Source organism: Apteryx mantelli, chromosome Z (assembly GCF_036417845.1).
Source record: "Apteryx mantelli isolate bAptMan1 chromosome Z, bAptMan1.hap1, whole genome shotgun sequence".
NCBI classification, from domain to species: domain Eukaryota; kingdom Metazoa; phylum Chordata; class Aves; order Apterygiformes; family Apterygidae; genus Apteryx; species Apteryx mantelli.
In genome coordinates, this window is record NC_090020.1 from 54,409,251 (window position 1) to 54,428,096 (window position 18,846).

The 18,846-nt window shown below is 36.4% G+C and overlaps 1 protein-coding gene across 5 annotated transcripts in view; it reads left to right on the plus strand.

The window, feature by feature from the left end:
- Positions 1 to 18,846, plus strand: part of MEF2C (myocyte enhancer factor 2C) — a 122,735-nt gene that overhangs the window by 57,467 nt on the left and 46,422 nt on the right. For all 5 annotated transcript variants that reach the window (XM_067315130.1, XM_067315133.1, XM_067315132.1 and 2 more), the window contains exon 3: positions 2,439 to 2,642. In XM_067315130.1, the coding sequence (XP_067171231.1) occupies positions 2,439 to 2,642 (204 nt within the window). The remainder of the gene's footprint in view (positions 1 to 2,438; positions 2,643 to 18,846) is intronic.

Genomic DNA, 18,846 nt, shown 5'->3' on the forward strand with positions numbered 1-18,846 from the left:
TGAATTCAGAGCAATTAAGATTATGCTTTAAAGAAAGAAAGAAAGAAAGATCTTATCTGTTGTCCTTTCTTTCAGTTTCCACAAAAAGGAACTCTAACCAGTATCATTTTGGTGATAAGTGTTATGAAATAAGTATGTGCTATGCAGCACAGCTGTGTGGTTACTCTAAATGTTCAGAAGCACCTAACAGTAAACACAAACAGTGGCTTTAAAGATATTTCTGTACTGGAGTGTACTTTGATGGTAAGAAGCTGTAACATGCTAAATTCTGAGGTTTCTGTGCAACAGAAACCATACTGTATAGAGACACTCCACCTACAGCACTGCGGTCAAAAAGTTGATTGAAAAGAGTTTTAGATGCAGAAAAATATGTTGAGTTAGTACATTTTATTTTCTGTGTGTTTAGCTTTTTCTAAAACATGATATATAACTTGAGATATGTATATATATGTGTGTGTGTATGTATATGTATGTATATATGTGTGTGTGTGTATATGTGTATATATATATATGTTTCTGAACAAATGCATCACAATTTTCTGCAATCAGGGAAAATATTAATGGAGTATTTGAAATACTAGTATATTTTTCAGAATTTGAATGAAGTTTGTTACCTATCTCATTATCCATTCCAAGTGCCAAAAGCCATTGACAGAGACCAATTTAGATTGAACTTACTATCAAATACATATATTTGAGACCAGTGCTGTGGAAAGTGGGTTTTTTTAAATGCTTGAATAATTGTATGTAATGGTAATCCATCTCTTCTTAACAGTATGTTGACAGAGAGGCTAAAGAGATTGAAATGGCAATGCGAGCAATAACATTTAGTATACATTTGGGAGAATAAATGTATGGAGTATTGGCACAGAGCCTCATCTTTTTGAGATGGACTAGCAAATAGGGATTAGCAATACTTAAAGGTCACATTTTCCAAGGCATGACCTGCTGGGATTCTAAGGTAGGCTGGGGTTGCAGTTAGCATTAACTTGCATTAGGAATGTGACAAGATAAAACAGCAGCTAAACGAACCGTGTACAGAGGAATCTTCTTGCCTCAGTGTTAAACCAATTGCAGAGGTACTACTTACTACCTACGGGTATTAAGGAACTAGTAGCAGCAAGTGTGGGATTAGGCAAACCTGTAAACTTGGTTGAGTGCCTGTCCTTGCTATATCAAATACCTTCACTAGATGTTAAATTTGATTAATAATAAATAGGCTTAGCAAAACCATATTTTTTATCTTAAACATTCATATTAATAAAAATTGCTAAAGAAAATGGATGTTAAAAACCCACAAACAGTCGTTGCATACATTTAGCGTGTATAGGAAGAGACAGAAAAAGCAGAAACAATTTCAGCCGTACGAATAGTTTAAACATCGCTTGGTAGTTTCTTATTGTAAGCCACATATCTTATTGGAACTTGTAAGCTGGTGCATAAAAGGAAAAAAAAACCCACATTTATTCGATGTGCAGGTCATTTTTTGTCAAAACAGTCCCTGTGGAAAATTATACTTATGTACAGATTACAGATGATTTTCATACCGCTTAGGTTTTGCATAAAGTTTCAGGGCATTAGCTGGCTTATTGAAAACTTTTAAGCACATTCCTATTTTTACCTATATAATATGATCAGGGTCCTTTGTACTAAAAAATGCCAGTTCATATTTCTAAGCATCTACTTTGAAATGAAATAAAGCATGCTACAGCTGTGTATAGATAAGATCTTATCTCAAAGAGGATATTTGTTGCTGGCCAGCTAGAATTTGTTCTTCATTCTTGCTTTATATTTCTTGTTTCTCAAATGAGAACGTGAAAGTTAAATAAAACGTGTTTGACTCTTTTAAACTAGACACTTGTTCCAAACTATCGAGAGTATATTTATATAAACACCGCATCTCTTTTACTCTACTTAAAAGTCTGCATGAAATAATTCCCCCTGCTAAAAATCTAGTCAGCCAGGATTGGGGTGGCAGGATGGAATCAGTCAGTCACTATCAAAAATAAGAATTGACTGCACTTTCTGTTCAGACTTTTTACAACTGCAGATCTGAGGTGCAGTTTTAAAATATTGATGGGAAAAATGTATGCAGTATAAATACAGTGTCTAAGAAGGGCAAAACTCTAAGAATTAAGAAGTTAGAGAGAAAGATACAGCATTAAAAGATCACAGTGCTACTTAATGAAAATGCCCCGTACCTTTTACTTGTAGCTTGAATTTTGTGCAATGAGAATGACATATATTTCCTCAGTTACATAACACACACAGATGGATACTTATATTCTATTTTGGAACAAAATTTATATTTATGGACTTCCCTTCTAAACTTGTTCTAATCAAAGACTACAGCAGTCACATTATATTTCCAAGAAAAGAAGAAGGGCTACAAAGACTGACTTAGGGATTTTTGACAGACTTTTTTCTTTTTTTTCCAGGTGACATTTACAAAGAGGAAATTTGGGTTAATGAAGAAGGCTTATGAGCTGAGTGTGCTATGCGACTGTGAGATTGCTCTGATCATCTTCAACAGCACCAACAAACTGTTCCAGTATGCCAGCACTGACATGGACAAAGTGTTGCTGAAGTACACAGAGTACAATGAGCCACATGAGAGTCGAACGAATTCAGATATTGTTGAGGTAAGACTTTGCGTTCTGTGAGGATTCTGTTTTGACTTGGCTCCGAGATTGAGGTACTCAAAGCGAGGAGCCTGATCATGCTTTCTCGAGGGTCTCAGAACATATCTGAGAGGTGACATAATGGAAGGAGAACAGAACAGGGAGGAAAAGGTACCGCTTTGGGGGTCTGAGGTTGTGTGAGACATGCGGAAGAGCAGTAGAAGTTGGAGGGGGTTCATATTTTTTGTGAACTGTAAATTTTATCCCTCTGAGTCTAACATGCTCAGCAGAAACTCCTGAGATGGGATCAGTGGCTCCCTGTTGTCTGGCTTTCTGCGCTGCTTTGTCCCTTAGCCCTCTCCATGCCTTGGCCACTACCTCCTGGCTGAATCTCCCCCTTGCCTCCTCGCAGCTCCGGGTGCTGTGCTCCCCAGAGGACATTGCATGCATTGTCTCCTCACTCCAAAAGTTAGAATGTTCTCAGACTGGGAGGAACGGAAAAATACAGTGTAAAAGACGTGGAAGAAAAAGATTTAGAATCACTACTCTAAGGCATTTGATTGAAAATTTTTTTAAGTTTTTTGTTTATTTACAGAGATAGGCAGTTTAACAGAATGCAAGAAAAATTTACTTACAAGCTACACAATCTAACAAATGCTTTAACTCTCATACAAAATGCTGTTACTAGAAGTATAATAACAGTATCAAAACACTATTATCAGAATGTTAGAAATACCTTATAATTATAAAAAAATTAATATACACTGTTAAATAGGGCAAGTTGTATTTGCAATTACTGAAAATTATTAATTAAAATTTAATTTTTTTTATTGTCAGCTTCTAATATTTACAGAAAAGTCAGTTTAATATGCAATCACAATAAGACTCAAGCCATGCAAAATAAATGAAGCTTTTAAAGGTTTTTGCTGCAATAGCAAAACACGCAGAGTAAAATTTTAAAAAAAGCTTACGTGACTTATGCAAGTAAGTCCCATTTTCAAAGCATCTAAGTGATTAGGTATCTAATGATAACATATAAAAAAGCATTGGCAGAATGAGGTCCTGTCTTAAAGATATGGAAATCAATGAAAATTCAGTCATAAATGCTACTGAATGCCTTGGCCTATACACTTAAATTACTTAAGATCTTTTAAAAAGTGTTAGTTTCAGATTTTTAAATAATCTGGATATTGCTGAAAATGAGACTGGTGCTTTTGGAATCTTCACCTGGGCTAATCATGTATTTGAGTCCAGCAATGGAAGAAAGTAAGTTTATAAGCTACATGTAAAATATTTCTGATGGAGAAAATATACTATTTGATAGATATTGTTATGCTTGTTACCAGATGTCACAGTCACAGCACAATAGATCAACAAAGATTGTAACCCAGGGACATATATCGCTTTTCTGTCCATCCTCATCTCAACATATAGGATGATACTGTTTCAACGTATAGGATGATACTGTTTTGCTTCCTTTACAATCTCCCAGCAGATATCCTCCACCATGAGGAGAGGGTGAGGTTCTGACAGAAGTACAAACATTTCTGTGAGTTAGGACTAAGACAAAAATATGCAATTTCTTCCTCCTCTCCATCATCTCTTTTTCTCTCTCACTTCAAATCCTCTTTACAGACAGCAAGCCTTTACTGTCACCCTAGGGATTTAACCCTGTTACCTCTGGTCAACCCATGTCCTGTTCTGCAGAACACAAATTCTATCCCCTAAACAATCCCCTGCCCTCCTTTCGTGGCACAAAGCCAGAATATTCTTAGCAGGAAAAGCTTCCTGTGATATCTTTACTCTTTCCTGCAAGCTTTCTTGTGGGAATGGGTAATTAGGCCACCAGTTAGGGATTTATAACATGCTTCACAATGAATGAAGACTTACGATCATGAGGACTCTGTTTTTTCAAACAACTTGAATGAAAACATAAAATTTTAAATGTCTATTTTGTTGTAACTTTTAGATTTTCAGAAAGAGCACTCTCTGCACCTGCAAAATCCTTTTCCTGCAGGAATAGCGGCCTAGTTAGATCAGGCTGACAGGCAATTTTGCATGCAAATGTGTAATTTTGTGGGTGCGCTCAAAATTCAGTTGGCATCACTTTTCTTTTCACTCCTCTCTAGGCAGCTAAATAAAAGTAGGTAACTGAAATGAATATTATTTAAATGGAGTAATCTAACAAACAGCAGAAAAGGCCAAACAAAGTTCAATTTTTTATGTTTTTTCCATATGTATTGTCATCTCTGAATTAAGTCATTTGATTGTTTTGGTGCTATGGTTTTCAGTATTCTGCCTGTAAGGCAAAATACTTAAGCCACACTAAAGCCAGTACCGTTTCAGGATCAAAGAAGTACTTGTGCAGGGTGTAGGTTTTGAACAAGAGTACCATATTAGCAAAAAAGACATGTAATTATCATGCCTTTACTTGATAATTAACATAACAGTGACTAGTACAATAGGGGAAGAAAGCCCACAAAAGTATGTGATCTGCAAGATGGCTTGGCTCTTAGTGTAGTTTGGATGTATTTTTAGGTACAGGATATAAATCTGCCACACATTTAAATATTTAAGTTGATCAGTTAAACTGACTACATTACACATATTTTCCTTGTAAGGAGTCCATTTTTTTCACTTTCACTACTGTCACTGTTCGTACTTACAAGTTTTTCATCTTGTTCTTCCAGAGCAATCAACAGCAGCCGAAGATCAGACAGTATTATTAAATCAGATCATTTTCAATTAAATAACTGTTCAATAGCTATATTTCAGCAGAAGAAAAAGACATAGCTGTGCTCACAGACTTCTGTTCAGAATCATAGAAAGAAAACTTTTTTAGGTAGCCTTATGAAATTTTGAAATACAACTGTCAGCCATATAAAAGTCTTAGCCTTCAATTTAGAATCCAATTTCTGTTCACATTCTGCATAATATTAACTATTTATTTACTTTTTTGATTGTTGTAGAACTGAGTTATCAGTCATTAGAATACGGTATAACTTCTTTGAACAATCTCTATTCAGAGAAAATCAAAAGTTTAGATCTCTAATATGTATTTAATTCCTTCTGAATTAATCCACTGATACTCAGACCTAAAGATTACATGAATTTTATTGTAGTTCTGGTTAAACTTGTTAATTTTATTAATAAGACATTTTAGATTTATTTACTGGGATTAATTATCTTTAGCATTTCTGAAGAAATGAATCTTCAGGCCACAACTTATTATCTGAAAGAGAAGAAGACACACAATGTTATACATCTAATAAGCATTATGCTGTTTTTCAAGGGAAAAATGTCTTGAAATGAATTTTAATACCTGTATGACTGCAATTTGAGCAAAGCTATTTTGATACTGATTACTGTAGTGATTTAAATGGAGTAGCTAATATTAAGAGAAATTTAAAACTCTTTGAGTTCAGTTAGTGTTATTCTTTGAGCTCTTTTGGTTTAATGGTCTAAACAAATATCTTATGACTTTCTTTACATATGTAGTAATTTTATTCAATGTAGTAGTTATCATTGAAATTGTCTTTTCCAGTTGTCTCATTCACAATGGAATCACTTGACATGTAATTTGGCATATCTGAGTTCTTCGGATCATAAAAATTATCTACCAGCTGAACATATTACAGGTATTACCCAGTAAATACACTTACAAACGTGCACTGGTAACTAAAAAGCAATGAACATTCTTGAAGGAGAAGAAAGTTGTATTCAACACTCAAGTTTGTTCATTCTCAGCAAAAGTGACAATTATTTTAAGTCTCACTGAAATCTTTGTAGAGGTTGTATGATATGTATTAGTTCTGCAAACAAAGGCTCATTCTGAGACTTTGGTTTCGAGCTGACTGTGTTCCTAAAACTGAAGCCTTTATGTCCTTACCCACCAAACCACTCACCCCACAGTCTTTCCTTCAACTTCACTTCAGTTAAAAAGCACATGCTGGTTGCTGGGATATAGTAACTTATTTTAAGGAATAGCAGAATCTGTGTAAGGTGTACTTGCTGTACCCGTGGACATTGAGGAAAAAAAATTAATTTCACGTTTATGCTAATTTCCCAATGTATGGGGGGGTACATTTCCATATATAAATATGGAAAACAATACATTCTGAGCAGCTGTTATTTAAAATTCTGCCACTAGAAGATTTCTAATTCTTTACTTCAAAATGGGAATAGATTTTCTCTCATTAGAAACTCCTATAGCATTTTGTACTTAGCTTTTGGTACAGAAATAGTGTTTTTACAACTGTAGTTCTATTCTGTCTTTAGAAGTTTGTCAATACCTCCATTTACTATCTGCTTTCACAGAAAAAGTTTATCTTATACGTCTCCCACTTAACATTGTCAGCGCAGTTGCATAGGGCTAGGCAAGAATTTTCTTATAACAATGAGGAAAAGGGGAACAAGAGTAAATGCCAGCATTTTATGATTGACTTACAGAAGTGCCTTATGTTTCTTTGTAGTTATTTAAAATAATGAGGCCAGATTCTCCCCTCATTTCTGGAAAACAGAAGTGGATCTAACATGACTTATTTCAGTGAAATTTCACAGTTACACCACTGTAAGTGAGAAGCAAATCAGACCTTGTGAATTTGAACCGTTCTTAGAACAGGGATCACTTTACTACTTTGTGTAGTAAAGATTTTAATAACGATTTTTTTAAATTAAGGTTTAATAGTAAGATTTTAATAAAGATTTTATCAAGGCATCTCTGGGAACTAACTTTAACATTACAGATTTCAAAACATGATAAGATGGTTTATTCCGATTATACGGGAAAATTAAAATGCACAGAAAACTTTGAAATTTTAATTAATTTGATAAAAAAAGGTAATGGATCTTAAAATGTACTGTAATATAGTGATAATGAAGAAAAAATAGTCCTACTTATATTTACTTGCTTTCCTTGTCTTAATATCTGATCCGATGTTACCTTTTCATCTTTAGTGAAAAATAGTTTATAGATGCTCTTTCTCCTCAGGAAGAATTGGACTCCCATTCAGAAATGCCAGTTTGGGGGCTGGATGATACTTTTTTATACGTTTTTCCTGTTTCTTATTTCCAGTGTATCACCACACCTAGGAAAATTGACGTTGTTCAGATACCCAACTGCACAGGGCTTGGTGTCATCCAGAATTTGTAACAATTTATCTCATTTGCCCTTTTTCACTCTTATCCTAAATACAATACTTATTACCTTCTGAGGAACAATGGGAAGAGATTGTCCATATTTCACCATTGACAAAGGTTCATATTTCATGATAATCAGCTGCTTATCATCCATGGCTGCTCTAAATTATCTGGTCTAATGACTTTGTCCTCATTTATTTAGCCGGGCAGAACTCCTATTATTCAAATGGTATATACTCTGAGTAAGTATATGAGACCTAGTAGATTCAGCTCAGCCAATAGTGCCAAAGCACTGTAAGCCTACCACTAAGGAGCTCAGAAAGGACTTTGCCCTTTGATGGTAGGGGGCATTTTTTAGACTAGGAATACAGGGAACTGTTTTGCAACTTGGCTGCAAATATAATCCTAGCCATATTGCAGAAATTACTGTGGTTCTTAAGCTAAGCCATTAAGTTTTTGCCAATTTAAGGTGAAATTTCCTGCTTGTTTTCTCTCTCACTGTCCCTTCGTCCCTGTCACTTCTTTCATGTCACAGCATCAGCTACTTTCTCAGCTTTAGCAGATCTCTCACAAGTTTTTACTAAGCCCTGTTTTTGATTTTGTTTCTTAGACACTTAGTCTGACACTCTGATCCTTGCTCATGCACATAAATCATTCCCCCACAACTCACTAACCACTTCATCTTTCAGCTCTTTTTAGGTCTCCAATCCATCAGTTTGTTTGACCCTGCTGCTCTTATTCTCCCCATTTCTCCAAGTGGCTTTTATTCCTCTGCTCATTCAGTGGTCACTACATTTAACTCAAGTTCTCCTATTAGGTCAGCCCTTTCAAATTCATCCCATCAACCATCTCTTCCGTTTTCTGGCACACACACATCCACCTCCTCAAGTTCCTCTCTGCCAAACCACTAATCACTTGCAGAGAAAAAAGAGGAACAATGCAAACTTCCTCCACTTTTCTCTTTCCTAACTGAGCTTCTTTATGCATATAAATCTATGTTTCAAGGGTGATCACTCCGCAGATCTTCTCCAAACTTTAGTTCACTCCTTAAAACTGCTACTTTGCATGCATACACACACACCTCTATGATCTTTGCAGCTGTCTTTTATCTTACAAGAACTCCTCCATGTCCCCCACGTCTTTGCCTTTTCTGAAAGGTCTCTCTTGCTATCTGCCTTTGACTCTATCTTTTCCTGGCATTTCACTTCAACTACTCTTTTCTTTCTTTTTCTAAACCATTTTTACACCTAGAAAGCATTCAAGCTCCCTCACATACTCTTTTACATAAAGATGTCAGCTACTACAGTACACTGCTTCAACAAAAGCTCACACTCATTGGTTTCTTAAGTATACATTGTCTTACTCTATTTTGTGAACCTGAATATTTGTCAAGCATAGTATGCCCTTTCGCCCACCTCTCCACTCGCCTTCTCAAAACTAACTGGATTTTGCTGTATTCTAACACATGATAGACGAACGCAGGTCCTATCTTGAAGTATTTACAGCCCTACTTCAGACATGGCACGCTAAGAACAGGTACCAAATAAGATGTTATGATGATACTATAACATGATTCTCCATGTGATGCACATCAGGATCATTTTCAGTCTTGGTCAGTCCATTTTCAGTCCTTGTCCACCAAGTAATATTTAACCTACTCTTACTGAGGACGATCTTTTGACCAGTTTTGACCAGTCTTTTCATCTTCACATCTTCAGCCTCATGCCTCTTAATCTCTTGCCACTTGCACGGCAGTATGTACTTCTTTTTTTCCATCCTTCTGTCCCAAAGAGTGTCAAAATATTGTTGTCTCTCCAGCTGCTCCTTTAGTCTGTCTCGTAGGGACCATTGGTTTCCATTACAGTGGATGCCTCCCATCCTGTTTGCCCTCTCCTTTTGGAGAAACTCACTTTGCGTGATCTCCTGCCCTTAGTGATACTGAAGACTTCACCAAGAATTAGCATGAGCTGTTTCAGGAGACTTTAATTATCCTAGGGTTGTTGTGATGGTGTTGCTAGTTGGACATGGGGGAAAAATAATAGTTCTAATTTGCAAACATAAGTCACAGTTTTAAATAATTACAAATTATAGGTTATTTTTTAAAGATAATCAGCATTTAGCATTGTCTTTTAAATTTGCTTTCCAAAAGACTATACATCTGTAGCTCTAGTAACTGCTGATGAATTTACCTACTGCAGAGTGTTTCCCCTTCCCTGGTGGACTCCTGTAGTTGGTGAGGGAGACTAAACTGAACATAGCTGGAGAGACGAGTGCCAATTGTAGCAGCATTTTCCACCAAGAGAAAGAACTGAGTTTGTGGAAATAGGAAATTCTTCCTGGGTATTTCACATCTTCTGTGTTTTACAGCACACACAGCCATCTTTGCATGCTTCAAGATTAAGATGGTGGGGAACAAAATAATACCAAGTCATGTGGGATGGTGACATTTGTAATTTTGCTGGTTTTGTTGTTGTTGTTGTTGTTATTGACTGCCAAGCACTTTGTTCAAAAAAGGTATATGATGAAGATATGCAACAAATGATAAACAACAATGAATATTCCCACTGCTTTGTAGAAGAACTAGCTTGAATTGAAAATCTAATAGGCTTTTAGTACAACCAGCAACAGAAAGTTAATAGGCATGAAATACTACTAAATTTTTGGATAATGGAGGGACTTGAGAATTAAAACCCAGTGCAGCTTTAGTGCATCAGAAGGCTGGAGATGATGAGGACAGCATTTGGGTGACAAGGGCTGCATTCATGTGACATGCTACATGGGCAGTATGTTGTGCCTGAGAGGACTGCCGCAATCCTGTTTCACTGATGGCCTTGCGGCGTGTTATCCCATCAATTCTTACAGGTGTGCTGCGGGTCCTGTAGCACTTGTAGGATTAGACACTTGGCGGGGAAGTTCTGAATGAGATCAAGGGGAAAAAAATTCCTTCTGTCAATTATTTCTAAAGGTCACAGAGCTAATGACTAGCTGGGAGGTTAATTAGATTCTGAAAGCCTCTTCATATCAATTAAGACTCTTATCTGTGTATTTGTAGTAAATAAGCCCCTATAACTATCTAAATGCACTCCTTTTAGAAAAAGTAAGGCAACTGTTGTAGTTTGTTTAATGTATTTTCTTCTCTTGTCATCATAACATAATACTGCATATAAACAAGCTGTGAAATACATATCAAGCCAGCTCTTCAGCTGTTGAAATCAGCAGAATTATTTCAGCTACCATGGGCTGAAGATCTGGGACATTATAGAAAGTAAGCCTGTATGTAAGAAAGGTTATTCAGAGTGATCTAAAGACAGTACAGTCTATTGGATAGTGCCCTGGACAAGGACTCATGAGACTCGGATTTTATTAATAGCTTTGCCAAATACTGTTGTGTGACCTTGGACAAGTCGCATCTCCTCCTAATGCTTCAGTTTCCCTGTCTGTAAAATGGGGATAGCAATATTGATTTCCTTTGTAAATTGGTTGAAGACCAGCTGGTTAAAAAAACAGCTACTGTTATCACTTTCCACAGGCCAGGAGATGACCGGCCAGGGTCAACTGGCCAAAGAATTTTGTTTTAATGATGATTTAGGCTTTTTAAATGTTGGCTTCTTGTTTCACTTTTAGTAAATATGAGCCAAACCATTATTGCTAACCTCATGTATGACAAAATCATGGGACTGGCTTCAAGATCTTGAGCATTTTTGTAATATTCCTTTGGTCTTTCTTTGTTTGCCTTCTGGGTTTTCAACCTTTGGAAGATGTGTTTGTAACCTAATGTCCTCATGTGAGCTTTTTCTATATTTTTCCTAACCATGGTTAGTAGAAAAAGATCTTCTTGGGAGGGGGGAGAAATCCAATTTTCAGAAACATTTTTAAATTTTCCATTTTATCAATTTTAATTTCATTTTTGCAAGCAAATACTTTAGAAATACATCTTTTAAAAAAAAGCTAATAGTCTTATGTAATTTTATTATTCCAGAAATTTGGGCTTTAAGTAAATAATAGGTATTACAAGACCTCAGGAAAAACTTCAAATCTGGAAAACTGTGCAAGACAATTCTGTTCTGCCCAAAGTAGTCCCTCAGTGGGACTGCTGTCCTAGTCAATGGGACTGACCAAATCAGTCCCTTTACTACATCCAGTAGATAACAATTTATTCCCTTCCTCCCACTTATCCATATGAGATTTTGACTCCATATCTTTCCATCTCCAGGCAATTGTTTAAGCTCTCCTTGATAACTCCACAGCATCCTGTTGCTATGCACCTAATAGCCTTTTGATGCTTTACAGGCTATAAGAAGAAAAATAGAGGGTCAGGTTTTGACACTATATTTTTATTTTGAATATATTTCAAATTGATCCAGTATGTGAAAAATAACAGCTAAGGGAAAGTCGTATAATGAGTTGTTTTCTTTTGTTTTCTCTCAAAAAATGGTCATTTTTTTACTATGATTTATTCTCAGTAAGGATTTGGCTGTCATGAAACATATTTTGTAATCCTGAGGTATCTCAAATGAAAATGAAGTAGCTCACTTGTTAGATTATTTTTCCATGATCTGGAAAAAGAGCATAGGGACAGAGAAAAGTAGAATGGATGCAAATTCAGTTGGTCTGAAGCACTTAGTAGAACAAAGCTGCTTTGGAGTATATTTTGAGGAAACTCTAGACTTCCTGATTTAGACTGACTGAGGATCAGTCCTTACTATTCATCAGGGCTCCACTTTTTTTTTCTTTTATTCTTCTGTTCTAACTAATCAGTTAAAAATATTTTAATACCTTAGGAAATTTTTTGGCCTTATTGCTGTAAAAATGCTATGAGAACAAAGGTAAAAAACATGCACATAACATAAAAGTGTTCAAACTCTATTCATGATTCCTTTCTTTGTCAAACTGGGGGCTTAAATCTGTATTTCTTAGAGCTAGCTCTATTTTACAGATGACTGTTTTTTTCTCCAAAACATGATATAGCTGGCTGAGAAGCTGGAAAAATCTTACATGTCTGTGTAACATTCTTATAACTTAATAGCTCCAAAGTTTTATCCCAATCTAGTCATTGGAGAATGTTCTTTGTTTTTGTAGTCACTGTTTCACATAGTAACAGCTTGTTGTATTTTGGTCTGTTTGCCAGAGGGTAGGTTTATTTTTAAATCTCTGAACTCTGAATTTTCTATATTTTTCCAAGATTGGAAGCAGCTGAAACGCCTGGAGATACAGGTTGAAGGGCTTGCTTCATAATATGAGATGGGAAGCCTCATCCCCTCCCCCTTTTGTGTTTTTCTTTTTTAAAATTTTTCCTAACAAATGTCTCTTAACTGATATTTGTCTAAAAATAGAAAACTGCCTAACTAAAAATAGCTTGGCTCTCAGTCTTGCCAAGGAAAATGGAGAGGAATAGGCGTGGAATAGAAGGCTGAGTAATCCAGCTCTATTCATTCACAGATCCCTTTGAGAATGCAGGCGATGATAAAGTGCCCTCAAAAAACCACAAGCCTGACTTGCTCTCTTCAGACTCCTAGGTGCCAATAAACATTTTAGCCCAAGGATATTTTTTTTTTCCTCATAGATCGTAAACAGTTTCTGAAAGACAAGGCTTTGTTTCACAGAAGCTGACTTACTGTCAAAAATAGCTGACTTTCCTGAGGTCCTTTTTTTTTAACTTTCCACATGTTTTAAATTTATTTTCAGATGAGCAATGACTGCAATGTCCTGTTAAGAAATACCATGAAATGTTACATATCTGGTGTGAATGAATGAAAAAATAGATGCTTTTCATTGATTACACACTTATGACTGTACCCTCAAAACTTCATGTGTCACTAAGAAAAAATTATTACTCTGAGTAGTAAAAGTGAATGAGTAGACAGCTGATTTATTTCACTGAGAAATCGAACTATTTAGCTGCAGAGCACTTCTTGAAATGCGTATATGAGTCAGGTTTCTTACTTGTAATTCTTCATTTATCCAAAACTCACATCTGGGCAAGAGGTTGGGGGAATGGGAAGGGGAAGGATCTAATTAACTTAAAAAACCCTGAACTGCTGAGAACTCTGCAAAGCACAGTCTTTTCATTTGGAAAGCTGTCATGTCAATCTTGTGTGCTACTAAGGTTTTTATATCACATCATCATTGTGGTATTGTAGTGTGAGCTATCAGTAATCCTAGAAGGGAGAAAAGACACCAGGAAGGGTTGAGCTTGTTATTTAAAACAGAAATGTTTGTTGTTGTTCTGTGTGGAGATTTTTGTTTTTTAAAAATCTGAATAACCCGGTCAAACACAGCAACAGGGTGTGGAAATGTCAGCACAGTTCACAGGGTTATTTGGGCCTGAGTATTGTTTTGTTCAGTTCCTGTAATGCTGCTTGTGATAAGGCTCTGGAGACAAAGGACGATAATTGATGGAAGGGGACTTAAATCACTCCAAAAAGAATCAAGGTCCTTGTATTTGGATACATCGACTCTTCTGGTCTCCTTCCTCCTTGTAAAGCATTTTGTCTTCTTGCATGTTGGCCCCCTACTGCTCTTTGTAATGGAGGCAGACCACAAGTGATTCCTTTATGCAGTACACAGGGTGTAATTGTGTCTGTGTGGTGTATTAGTAATTACCAAGGCTGAATTCCCATATTGTATCTTCACTGCAAGCATGGAAAAATAGGACACACTACCCTGCCTTACCATTTTCAACCTAGATAGTGAGCTACTTATAGCTATGTTCCAGAGACAAAGGCTTTTGTGAGCAAACCCATTTTTCATTTTCATCACTAAGACATCCCTGTTTTGTAAGGTAAATACAAAATGTGATTATTCACCTGAATTCTTGCACAGCAGTATTAATCAGAAGTGTAGAAATACAGTATCTTCTCCTACCTCACAGCTATCTTTAATGCAAACTACTGAACTTGCCCTCCTTTCCCTGAGGACTTTTTTTTATCCTGGGATCCCATAAGCTGTCAACTGCTCTCAGTCAAACCAGTGTTGAAGATTGTACTGCACTGAGTTTCTTGTAAAATCAGCAAGTGATGCACAGTTCATACACTTACACGAGTAAAGTTTTTTTAGTGTATAAGTTTTTCCAGATGTGGGCCCTCAGCCACTGCTCATAGTTTTATTAGGTAAAAGAGTCCTGCGCTATTAAAATGCTAAAAAGCTCTGATATGTAAAGTCAATCCTTCATGTTTAATTAGAGCCCTGATTTAAAGCCCAGAGTGGGCAACGAGAGCCTTCTGACTGACTTCAAAATTCTCTGGTTAGGATTCCTAGCACAGGCCCCAATTTCTACAGGGTCTACCATCTTTATGTAGTAAGCAATACCATGAGAGATCTTATTCCTACAAACCTGCATAGAAGTCCTGTTGCAGACAGTGAGACAAGAAGAAAGTTGAATGCTCTCACAAATATTGGCAGAATCATAGCTTTATTTCTGAAGCAGTGTCAGTATGGGTGGCAGAATTGGGATCTAAATAGTTCATACCATGAGTAGCATTTATGTATCTACAGAGAGAAGTAAAAATGTCCCCTTCCCTTCCGTGCCACAAAGAGTTGGCAATAACTCTAACCCCTCTTTCTGAGGAACAAAGACACTGTGCAGACAGTGCTTCATCGAGAAACACCAGAGAGGATGGTGGAACAAAAAGTCAGGCCTATACTGGCTTTTTGCCTACTTCGCTCCTTCTGCTAGGGAGCTGACATCTTAAATGCTCAGACCAGAGTACCTTGCACTTCTGTATTGCATGAAGGAATATACCTCCAACCTTTCCTTCCCTGGACTGCACACAGACAACGCTGTCTGTTCTTGAGATGCCTTCCCACAATTTTTTTAGTTCTGGCAAAAGTTCTGTTAAACTTCAAAATATGCTGACTTTTTTTTCCTTGTTACAGTAAGCGGATATAAATTAATTATTTATTTGTGTACTATAAAATTTGCATCCATCCTTTATGTATTATGTAGCTGATATTGATTCGACTCCATTTGTCCTGAATTCAGAGAAACCTCTATATGTTCATTTATATAAAAGAGAAATGAAATTTATGTAAGTTACCAAATTTGCACAGCTATAAAACCTCAAACACATATGCTTTATTGTTGTATATTTTTAATAATCAAAGTGTAGTGGTCAGTTGTGAATTAATGTTCATAGTCCAGAACTGATGAACATCTGTGGTAGCTAAAGCTTAAATATCTATTGTTTTTTTGAATAAAAAACAGCCTCTAAAGGAGGTTTAAATCAACATTTTCTTTATGTTATGTTTTATAAACCCACAACTTGAGGTTGTGTTGCTTTCCGTACTTAACTTTGCTACGGGTATTTTTATATACGGTTACCAGTTAACGGATAACTAAATATACTATTAAAAGAAGTTGCATCATCTTTATTTGAAATGGTTCATTAATGCTTTTGCATGATAGAGACTGGTGTTAAAGGGAAAAATCTTTGATATATTGGATAGGCTTGCATTAAAAAAATCTCAGACCCATTTATTTATATCATCCTGTGTGATCTATAGACAACTATAATTACATTTTATAGTGCACTGTTATAAAAAATGTGCATGCACTTTACTTTGGGTTGTTAAAGTATATGTTTATTTCTTTGATCAAATGTTACAGCACGCAGGCTGTTCAAAGAAAGCAAATTATAGAAGAGTCAATAAGAGTATTTTAAACAACACACAGCTGCTATAGATTGATTCAAAAGAGATCAAAATCTTGACAAAAAAGCAGTTCCTAATGGAGTGTATGGCATTTAAAGTATATTTAGCTTACTACAATAGAACCATGGCTAAAACATGACCAAACATAAAAACACATAATTTATACTTTCATTGTTATAATCCAAGGCTTGGTTATTACATACTTCTAGCATGTTCGAACACATATCAATAAAATGGAAGCTTTGCACTTTTGTCACCAGGAGTTCTAAGTATGTGCTTTAGCATTTAAGCTGTATTTTTGTAGCCTATATGAAAAGAAGTTTGCCTTCTTAGATGTAAATTTTCTCTCATCCCACATATATTGTTTAACTTCCAAATAAAAACTCGTAATTGTACTCAGTACTTTCCATCCTCTATCTGAAAGTGTTTTACATAAGTGACTAAACATAAGCTTTAAAATGTGGCAACTAAGGTCATTTAACCAAAAGTCTAATCTGGATGCACGAGCTATTTGATCTTGGAGATTCCTATGTGCCTGTAGTTCTGTGCTTACTGAGGACTAACTCAGTCTGGCTGTAAACGGAGAGCCTTTTCCCTGTTTAAGTCCCCAAAGATCTGGGAACTCTAGTCCTCCATGAATGAGATATCCCTGGCAAGTGTTTTCTGAGTATGCTAAATGCAATGCACAAAGATAGGATTAAGCTTTTCACAGAATAGTCAGAAAATACTGCTGGTGTTTATGGGCTATCAAAGGTGCAGAGACCTCAGTTTCATTCCTTTCTTAAAGATTTCTTTCTGTTTTTTATCTAGAGTGTTATCTCATTTATCTATTTATTTAGAGTCTATTTACTGGACCCTGTTCTGTAGTACCAAACTCTTCCTGTCCCCTGTACAGGAAGCCTCAGATCCTAATACAGTGTGAATTCTGCTCTGGAGGTCAGGTGCCTAAATATGAAGTATGGCCAAATCTAGCTTTCTAGGTGCCTAAATCCTTTACTAGACCTATTCCATAGTCCTTTTCTGTCACAAGATCCTTCCTTACAAGAAGGGAATTGCAGCAGGGTATGGACTGTACTTTATAGTTTTAGTGTAAGCTCTTAGGTATGCAGCAAAGCAATGTAGCTAAGAGGGGACGCTCCCTGTTGACCATCTTCCTACCATCTTTTAAAAAACTGCTTCCATTCCAAATACAGCTTAAAAGAATAAACAGGTGTGCTCTTATTTCTTTGTCCCTAAATGTCTTCATTTATAGCTTTCAAATGTTGGCAGGTGTAGGGGATTCTGCCTAATTGGCTTCATTAGCCCAACCCTTGAACTGTTAGGACCCCTGCAGATAACACAATTTGACAATTCTGACTTGACCTGCATCAGTAGTAAGGAGTTTGTTTTCTAGAAGTAAACTCACCTGATGGTAATGCCATAAATCCCATGAGGCCACACTGAAGCCCCACAGACTTCTTATGCTGCAGCCTGAACAGAACTAAGATGCTTCTGGACTTGGGGTGAAACACTAGATCTCTGAGGGTTATGGAAATGTCTCTTGTCTTTCCCACAGACTAAACTTTTTATCCCCCTCCCCTTGAGGAGTCTGAGAAATCCTCCTACTCCTTCTGTACAGTCTTTTTATGAGAGAAATGTTCTTAATTCCACCTCTTCCTTTACTGAGAGTGATGGAGCAAAAGAGCTGACTAAATATTCTGCAGAGTGCTTCCTACTGATCTCCATAACCAATTCAGCAGCAGGGATAAAAGAAGCACTCATCCATTCCTGCTACTGCTATTTAATTGAGGGGTCTTCTGACCCAGTATACCCCAGGCAGAAATGAATCCTGCTAACCTTTGGAAATCAGGTAAGCAAGCTGTCCTATAGTTTGCTGGGAAGTTTCTCATTGTTGAGGAAACTCCAAGCAAACCTCTGGACTGTGAACCTGTCTGCACAGACCAGACCCAACAAAACTGTGCTGTTTTGACCTAGAGAATTTCTTATATGTCCACTGGCCTCTTCACGGAATGGGTTTTGTAGCATTACTGATTTTCATTGAAATTTTGGTTATTTGGGGCCTTGCTCGTCTCTTTTGCTACTTTAAATGTTCGGTTAAAGCATGGATCCATTGAAATCGGTTAAGATTTTATATTTGCTTGCCAGGTCTTTGACTTTAAATTTTCTACAGTTAGAAGCAAGGCTGCATGTGTTTTCAGATGAGCTCAACTATTATCTTGTCACAGTCTCTGATTTCTTTGGCACAGTCAGCTTCTGATTGATTTTAAAATTGAATTTTCATATTCAAATGTAAAATAAATAATAGATTTCCTGTAGTATCCCTGTTTCATTCCATTTGATACTCCTTACCTGTCCTCTAGGTTTTATTGTATTGTAAATATTCTGTAAAAGTTAGGAAAAAAGCTTCAGGTACCATGGCAGCAGGAATGGTTTAGAA